The 9,551-nt window shown below is 40.2% G+C and overlaps 2 protein-coding genes across 2 annotated transcripts; both read right to left on the bottom strand.

Moving 5' to 3' along the window:
• Nucleotides 1-2,452: 2,452 nt before the first annotated feature.
• Tas2r4 (taste 2 receptor member 4) lies at nt 2,453-5,356 on the bottom strand. Its single transcript, XM_036180724.1, has one exon. The coding sequence runs from the start codon at nt 4,450-4,452 to the stop codon at nt 3,559-3,561; it is 894 nt and encodes a 297-aa protein (XP_036036617.1). The 5' UTR covers nt 4,453-5,356; the 3' UTR covers nt 2,453-3,558.
• Nucleotides 5,357-5,499: 143 nt separating this feature from the next.
• On the bottom strand, nt 5,500-7,767 carry Tas2r3 (taste 2 receptor member 3). The gene has a single exon (XM_036180723.1). It carries the CDS (start codon nt 7,269-7,271, stop codon nt 6,321-6,323), a length of 951 nt encoding a protein of 316 aa, XP_036036616.1. The 5' UTR covers nt 7,272-7,767; the 3' UTR covers nt 5,500-6,320.
• Nucleotides 7,768-9,551: the final 1,784 nt, after the last annotated feature.

Below are 9,551 nucleotides of genomic sequence, written 5' to 3' on the forward strand. Positions count from 1 at the left end.
ACAGCTCTCTGTGAATGTTTGAAAGAACATAGCCCTGCATAGACTCATAGGCAGTGGCTCTATTAGGAGGGGTGGCCTTGTTGGAGGTATAACACTAGGGGCAGGCTTTGAGGTCTCAGATGCTCAAGCCAGGCCTAGTGTCTCACTGTCTCTTTCTGATGCCTATGAATCGAGATGTAGAACTTTCAACTCTTTCTCTAGCATCATGTCTGCCTTCATGCCACCACATTTCCTACCATGAAGATAATGGACTAAACTTCTGAACTGTAAGCCTGTCCCAATTGAATGTTTTCCTTTATATGAGTTGCCATGGTCATATTGTCTTTTCATAGGACTAGAAACCCTAAGATACTCTCTTAGTATTGGAAGGTGCTATGAAGGCTGCTAGGTGGTAGGGGGTCATGAACAGTCTTACCCAGTTGTGAAATGCAATAATGCCATAAATGCAATAATGGCAAGGATGTTATGGATGTAATCAACCACTTTCTCATAGGATTTAAGGCCCACTCCACTGTAGGAAACACATCTCTAAATACTGCAGACTTGACTAAGAACCCATGGTTGAGGCAGGGGCTCCAGGAATAAACCTATTCCTATTATTTTGCTAGATAGACATTGTATCAAACTGCCTTCTAAATCTCTTTCTATCTACAGAACAGTGCAGCTCTCAGACTACACCAGAGAAGTGTCTTTGTGCGGTAGGTAGTGGTTAACACAAACACTAAAAACTGGTCAAAGTGCAGAGAGTACCCAGCCACAAATGGGGCATCTATATCATACCCCATTGCCAAGGCTCAGAGACCATTGCAGAAGAGGGGGTAGAGAGATTGTAAGAGCCACAGATCATGCAGGATCATACCAAAACAGTGTCTTCTAAGCAGACAGGCCCACGACACTCATGCGTTCATAGCAACTATTGTTGCCTGCACAAGATCTACAAAAGATCAAGACAATCAACTTTCAAGTATTGAGTTGGAAGGGAGTCCTGGCCCTTGAGGAGGTATGAATAGTTCGAGTCTCTGGAGAAGGGGAAGTTGGCTTCCTTTAATGATGTGGCTCCTGGTAGTTCCACTACACTCCAGTATATGGTCCATATCCAGAAGTACATGAACAGCACAAACTGGATTTAATGTGTTATTAATTTTTTAGAAAATAAGTTGTAGGTTAGAGAGACGGAAGTGGATCTAGGAGGAGTTAAGGGAATTGGGAATAAACATGATCGCATTATACTGTAAGAAATTCTCAATGAAATAACAAAAACATTTATCAAAATTAAAGTCAGTGCTCTCTGGAGGTCCCTGTGTTCTCTGAAAAGCCATTTCTATAGGAAGTGCAATCAAACCTATTTAGTCTAGAAATGGTTTTCACTATAAATTGCATGAAATTAAACATTTAAGGGTTTGTTTTTAAAAATAATAAGCAAACAAAACAAGAGAAATACTAATCACTTTTCTTTCTGAGGGAGGAAAAACTGGATATTTATATAAGAATCCCCTATCTGTCCATTAAAAAGTGGATCATTGCTTGGATAAGATATATACTGTAAATATTACATATATTTGAAAGTTTATGATCACCATAGAAGGTTTGCAAAATACAAAAATATTACTCAAAACTTCTAACGTGGGCTGTGGATATAGTTTAATGGTACAGAACTTACCTAGCATGACCAAGGCTTTGGGTTCTATGCCTAGCAGTAAAGGAAAAAATTCAATTTTCAACATAAAAATAATTGCTGCATGCATGTATATGTCTGTTTATATGTTTCCTTTTAGACTTTTCTTCAGATGTACATATTTTTTTAAACTGGTTATAATGCATATATGTGCTTTTTGGTTTACAAATAACATTATATGTGTTTTGATTAAAATATTGTAAGTAATTACATACTATTTCATCATAAAGATGAAGATATAAGTTATTGTATCAAAATATGCTAAACTGTAAGTTACTTCATTAAAGTAACAGAATAAAACAGCTCCTGTTTTAATAAAAACAAACAATGGAGATGTTTGGTTCTCATAATCCATTCTGGAATTTAAGGCACAAACAGTTCAGAGATAATGTTAACAACACTCCTATGTCATGAACCATGCTTCCAATTCGAGGATAGACAATAACTCCACCATCCTCAAATGTTCTCAGATGCATAGTTCAGAATAGGTAAACATTCTAGCCCACAGGGAAAACAAAAACAAACAAACAAAAGGGAAATGGGAAGGAAGAAAATGACTGGTCCAGAGGCATACCTAGAAATTACATACAGTACCTCTAACACTCCATTGGCAATATGACACCAACTTACAAGAGGAAATTATAAATTCTGGGCAGCTCATAATCCAATTGCTATGTAAAGAGGAGAAAAGGATATTAAAGGACTAATGAAGGGCTCTGCCACTCATTTAGAGTTCTTATGGCCTATATTTCACTTATCAGCATCCCTTTTATCTATTAACTTTATAACATGACTAATAGCTCCAGGTTTTATAACATTAATACAGGTTTGGTAATATTTACTAACTCTTACAGTGAAGATGGTGTTGGGTAGAACATGTAAAGTCAGGTGATTTGTACATTTCAAAAGTTTATTTTGAGATATATAAATATTACATAAGTAATTTATTTTAACTATACAATTGTCAATAATGAATGCTCAATCCCCACTTCATAATTTGTTAACACCCATCATCAGACTCCCCAAAACAGTACAACTGTGCAATGTAGAAACCAATGAGATAAGCCCCCCAGTCCAGTACTCCACCACCAGCTCAATGTTCTTGGCCTTCCACTGAACTCTGGAGCACAAGGTGTAGGTGCTGTGCTCTGTAAATTTCCACTCAGGGGTTTTGCTCTCACTATCTGAATAGAACTTGCTCTTGCCCTAGGGCTATGTCTATAGATATTAAGATAGATTCTTTGAGTTTCAACCCTTTTAATTGACTCGTTTGCTATCAGTCACTATATCAACTCTGACCCTTTCTAGATCAAGCCTAGAAACTCAGTACCAGTGTTTCTTGATAGTAACAGCTCAACAAACATCAGGATCCTCTATCTGTCATGCCCCACAAATGCACACCTATCTCTTTCCACTTTTCTCTTTTTCTCTGAAGCTCCTCCCTCTTTTCTTTATGTGCTATCTTGTTACCCTTTAAGACAATCTGTTGTCAGTGACAGCTTAGCTATTAGTGGTATCTTGTTCGGGGATCCTTGGTTAAATTCTCTAATTTGTGTTAACCATGTACATCACAATGTGTCCTTCATTCAGGAACATCCCCTTCTACTTCAGCAGCTAGTGGAAGAGTATGACGATTTCCACTATCTAAGAATGTAATGACCATGCAAAATACACAAATGCCTTATACAATTTCTTAAGGAATGTGCTTTACGTTAAAACATTAGCCAAAAAATGCAGTATTGACTAAAACACAAGCACTCAGGATCAGGGTCAAGATGTCAGATACAGAATCACAAAATCAAGTCCTTAGATCACCAAGAAATTTCTAACACTTGCAACCAAACCATGAAGTCTTGTTGTCAAGCTTTCCGAATGAAATTCCACTATGTGTAGAAACAGAAAATCTTCTTTGCTTTAGCTTTAAGTTTATGATGTGTGATGATGAGGAGGAGAGAGTGTCCTGGAGGGTAAGCAGCAGTAATAATCATGCAAACAGCCTGGGCTCTCAGACTCTTCCTTCCATAGGAGAGAGGATAGAGCAGAGCAGCAATTGAATATGGGATGTAGAGCAGGAGGAAACAGATCATCAGCCTCATGGCACCCATGTGAGCCTCCACCTGGGGGTTCCAAAAGCTGGTAGTGTTTCTCTTCATCTTCTGTATATGTCTTCGCAAGGAATGTATTAACAAGGAAGCGAAAGTCACATTGAACATAAACTGTAATAGTGAGCTCAAAACCAAAGAAGCTGCTAATGTCAATACACCCTCTTTGAGGTCAAATAACGTCTCATTTCTTCCAATAATGTGTTCAGGAAAGCGTGATAACTGTGTGAGCACAAGGTACAGGAGAGTGGTGAAGGCAGAAATCAGCAGACATGCCAGCAGCAGGCGGGAGGTCTTTGCAGAGATTGCCCGTTTCCACAGAAGAAACACTGGGTGTTGGAAATTAGTAATCTTCACACAATACAAACAGTTCAGCAAGGTCACTAACCAGAGACTGTTGGAGTCCAGAAACTTCCAACACAATAGGAAAAATGTGGAGAAGTAGACTGACCTTACAGCATGTGCAGCAATGTAGACAGTGTTCAGTAGAAACAACCCCAGAGTTAGGAATCTAGTGACGGCCAAGCTGAACAAGATCCTGTCCGAAGAGGAGACTCTGTGGCTTTTGACCCAAGCCTTATAAATGACCGCTATAATAAGAAGATTTGCAACGATTCCTACAAAATTCAAAATGACTGAGGTAGCAAACACAAATAAATACAGTTTCCAAGGCATCTTTACTCACTGAAGATTCAGTGTGTGTGGTGCTCATGAAAACAAACTGAAATATGTAAGTGGGCATAGTATTCAGCCTGGAGGGAGGTCTCCTTTTTATTTTCCACTGTGGCAAATGAGCCCTTTCTGATCTAAGAGGCAGCTGCTTTTACTGGGATGCAAATCTTTCAAGGATTAAATTACTATTTCTTCACTCCTATTCTTATTTTCTTAGAAATGCCTAATTACAAACACGCTTCAGTGAATCTAGAATCTGTTCCTCCAAGAACAGAAAGACTAGGGGATTCATAGCAGACTCCAAGAACTTCAAACCTAAACCAGAGTGCTCGAACCCAAAACTATTTCAGTCTCCCTGCAGGCTTACTCCACAGAAAGCAGAGTATTGTGGGATCCATCCTTCATCCCTCCTTCTTCTCACCTCCCTTCCCTCCATGGCCTATGTGAACCAGTTTGTGGGTCCTCCACATGTTGAAACTGCAGCCATCTTCTCCAGCTGCATGCTGACCTTGCCACAGCCACTCCTTCACACCTGAGGTGATATACCGAATCTAATATAGTAAGTTCAAGGAACAAGCTCCTCCTTGAGACACACTTTTTATAAGACACAGTGAGCAGGCCACAGCAGAGAGAGGTAATTTGTGCCATAATCTGTCCTGGGGTTCACCTAGAAAAAACATCCACCCTTTCATGTTTCCTTTATAAATCTGGACCTACGCTTAGATCTATGTAGTTACAATATGTCCCCTTAGGCATCCAAGTACTCTGATGTAAAATCTAGGGTGATTGTTTAGTCACATTAGAAATCCACATTCAGGAATTCCATATGTCCTAACTGACTATATTCACAAAGTTAAAGAATTTTTCATGGCACAGAAAAATATTCTTATTGAATTAATGACATGAAATAAATGTCTATTCTTCTCTTTAAATAAAATTAATTAAACATCAAAGTGTATATATATATATATATATATATATATATATATATATATATATGTGTGTGTATATATATACTATAAATTTTAAAAGCATATATGCATCCTGGAAAGAACAAGGAAGGGGAGAGGAGAAGAGGAGGAGGAGGAAAGAGATGAGAAACAAAAATGCTTAGTCTTTTACACAGTCAAAAAAAAATTGGAACTACCTTCAATAACATGTCAATGAAACACAAGAATGGACTGGAACCTGGAATCCAAGGGTCTGGATTTTCATGCTATTGTTTATGGTATCACACAAAGACTTGTGGGAAGTGCCATCTTTAAAGGACTGGTGTTGGCACATAATTCATTGTTTGATATAATGATCACCTTCAATTAATCCAGCACTTCATATACCACATTGTGATAAAATGTTGGCACATTGTCCATGAATTTCTACTATTCTGTGGATGATGTTATCATCCATATTTTAGGGTAAGGGAAAAGCACAAAAATAATTGATCCACGGACAAAAATGGGAAATTGACAGAACCAGAATTCAAGCCCACATCTAAGGAAAAGCAAAAGCTTTTGCTCTTTGTCACAGCCACAGCAGTGCTTTATTTATATTGACATAAAATTTAAGGTAAAACTAATATAAAGATTGACTATGCTTAAGCTAATGGTTATTAAAATACATCTCCATATCTATATAGTGAGTGTTCTTACAAAGGCATTTCCCAGACTGTTGCACCTGTCCAAATGATCCTATGGAGAGAGGCCCTCAGAAACATGGCTTTCACCTCTAAACCAGGTAGAATCAGGGGCGAAGCAGGCAACATCTCTCCTTCTGATGGCACAGACCGACGAATGGAAGACTCAGAGGGCTTCATAGTTCTTGATACACCAGGCTGAGGAACCCCCAGGCTCCATGCTATGCCCTCAGCCATTCTATGAAGCAAAGGATCCCTTAGATCCAGGCTTCAGGTGACCACACTCACATGGGAGCATGGCCACAAACATCTGCTTTAGCTTGTTGTTACACATAATGAGAATAAGTGAGTCCCCAACAAGGTACGACATGGCAATCACGACACCAATTATCCTGGCGATCTTAGTTGCTGGTAGGAAACGACTGAATGACAAAACTAGAAAACAAAGGAAGTACAAGAGAAAGAGGAAGAGGAAGGAGAAGATGATTCTGATGGCTCTTTTGTGGGCCTCAGTACTCTGATCTCTGGAGCCAGTACTGTATTGCTGCATCTGCTTTGTGTGCTTCCCCAGAGAAAGGAGGAGCAGAAAGTAAGCAGCCAGGGAAACAATTAACGGAGGAATCTTCCACAGGTTTCCAAGAACATGCATCAGATTATATTCACTCGTCTTCACTCTGAAGTATTCAGTCATATTTGATGTGCCTCTGCTTCCACCGAGGAAAGAATGGATCTTAAATTCATTCATCAGAGACATGGTACAGACACAGGATAAGAGCAGTGCACCCCACAGCATTCCAACAACCACCCTGGAAGCTCTCCACTTGAGCCAGAGGAATGTGGGGTGGGAGAAACTGGCTATTTTCAGGCAGTAGAAAACACCAAGACAGGAGACAAGCCAAATACTGAAGTGGTTTGTAAATGTCCACAAAACATCAATAACTTGCATCATTATCCCTGAGTCATGGGTGTGGTAAGAGAATGCTATTATAAGGCCATCAATAAAGATGATCCACAGCAGAATGATCCTGAAGAGGGCCAAGCTGGTGATGATGAAGTCAGACAAAGAAATTTTCTTGCTCTTGAACCAGTGGCTACCATTGACCAACCCAATGAAACCATTCACCAGATTTCCAAGAATAAACTCAGTGACAATCAGAACCAGGAACACTCCTTCAGTGAATCCCAACATATCAGAATTTAGGCCAACCTGCTCCTGGTTCTGTTCGTGTATCTCATCTCCTTGTCAATTTCAAGGTTTTTCTGAGCTCTACCTCCTCCTATTTCACTGCATCTGTCTGTTCTGCATGATTTAGTCTGACAGCTTTATGAATCTTCTCTGGTTGTCCTCTTCACAGATGACACAGAATGTCACTTCTATGATCTTAACAAAGCAGCTCTTTGTTAAAATGCAAATAATGCCCAGTGTCACATGGTCAAGGAAGGCATCTGGGTCACAAAGAATATGGAGGACTGAGACTCAATTTCAGAGGGAGTGGGCATTGTGATTTGAATGCAAAACATCTCTGATTGGCCCATGTGTTTAAAAACAAGGTCCCCAGAGAATGTGTCACCTAGACACCTTGGAGATTAAGGATAACACTGAAGATCACTGACCTCCATTTAATAACAGTAGCATGGCAGCTAAGTATTTTCATTTTCACAATCCTATTCAAGATGGAGCAGTACCTACTTCTCAGGCTCTGTGAAACATTTTTTTTTTTTTTTTTTGGCCTCCTGAAATTCATTTAGCCCCCTTTGAAGATATCTTAAAATTTGTGAGCCCGAATGTAGCCATTATGAGACCATTAGTTCTGTTCCTTATGAGCTGCCTGTTTTTTCTTTATGGTTCTTAGTTGTTCTTTTGCAGAGCTGCCAGCTTAAATAGTGCTGGGATCAAGAAAAATGGGCCTCGGCAGTTGTGTCCATGCCAGTGGATGTTCACACCTCCAGAAGAGAATTTGACATCGCTGCTGCCATTGTTACTGTTATAACAGTGACGTCCACCACTACTACTGTTTCTGGGATTGCCATTCTATAATTGGTTACTACAGCTAGCACAGTGGAGACCCTGGCAGCAAAAGTAGCTACCACAGTTAGTTAATCTTTCATTCTATTGGCATGACAAATTTAAATCAATAGTTATATACACTTGGATTGGCTTTGAAAGTTATAAATTTACAAACTCAAGTTCCATTTGCTTTTGGGATACCATCTTACAAGGGCTCCAGTTGGAAGTAAGGCTCATTAAGGAAGGGAATGGCTCAGTTGCCTTTAGCCGGTTAAGACTTCTGTTGGTCTTTTCTGTGTCAAACACACAGATTGCAAGCCCAGCGCCACTTAGAGATCTTTGACAGCAGTTAACCCTGCAGCTCTCACACAATTGAGCCTGGATGATAATGAGTATTCAGAGATGGGTAATACCTGGGGGGTGCTCACCAACCTAAGACAGAGCGCCTGTGTGGCCTGGACAGGTGTCTCCATGATGGGTAAGGTGACCTGCTGACGTCCAATGCAACCTAAGTCAGAAGCTCATTTTTTAGTAAAAGGGGGAGACCTGTAGGGCCCTGGCCCCTGTTTTGGGTAGCTGTTGCCTTGCTTGCTGACCTTGACCTTGATATCCTCCCTATGCTAATTCCCTTCGAGATTCCACTCTCCTGAATGCTTAAGGGAAGTTCCTTGTCTGTGTATCCTGCATATTGGGCGTTAACAACTTAGATGCAAGATTGTAAAACATCAGAAGCGAACTTCTGCCCTCCAGGGTTCTCTCATTGTGCTGTAAACCTGTATACCTCCTCCCTCTTTCAATAAACGGCATTCGGCATTCAAAAAAAAAAAAACAGGGGTAAATACTAAAAGATCAGAGAGACAAAGGAACAAGACACCTCTTACCTCTAGGACTCCTCAGCCTGAACAGCTTTCCTCAGCCGAAAGACTTTATCCTGTCTCTTCATGCCTTACATACCTTTCTCCACCCACCCATATCATTTCCATGTCTCAACTTTCCTAGTGCTGGGATTAAAGATATGTGACTCCCAAGTACTGGGATTAAAGGTGTGTGCCACCACTGCCTGGCTCTGTTTCTCTCCTAGACTGAGTCAATCTCATGTAGTCCAGGGTGGCTTTCAACTCAGAGATCCAAATGGATCTCTGCTTCCCAACTGCTAGGATTCAAGGTGTGTGCCACCACTGCCTGGCTTCTATGTTTAATCTACTGGCTTGTTCTGTTCTCTGATCTTCAGGCAAATCTATTAGGGCATACAATATATCACCACAGGGAAGGTTATGGAAACCTTATGAGGTGGAACCTAGCAAGAGGAAATAAGTTACTATCACTAAAGGTTGGCTTTGGGATTTTATCCTGGCCCCATTTTAACTGTTCTCTGCTTCCCACACAATATGATGTGGCCTGTTGCTTCCTCTGGAACTATATGCCCAAATAATCCTTTTCTCCATTGATATTTTTATCAGG

This window comes from Onychomys torridus, chromosome 3, assembly GCF_903995425.1.
Source record: "Onychomys torridus chromosome 3, mOncTor1.1, whole genome shotgun sequence".
Taxonomy (NCBI): Eukaryota; Metazoa; Chordata; class Mammalia; order Rodentia; family Cricetidae; genus Onychomys; species Onychomys torridus.

What these genes read in the sequence shown, in the direction of transcription:
- Tas2r4 (XM_036180724.1), bottom strand. Translation starts at nt 4,452, where the DNA reads ATGCCTTGGAAACTGTATTTATTTGTGTTTGCTACCTCAGTCATTTTG.
- Tas2r3 (XM_036180723.1), bottom strand. Translation starts at nt 7,271, where the DNA reads ATGTTGGGATTCACTGAAGGAGTGTTCCTGGTTCTGATTGTCACTGAG.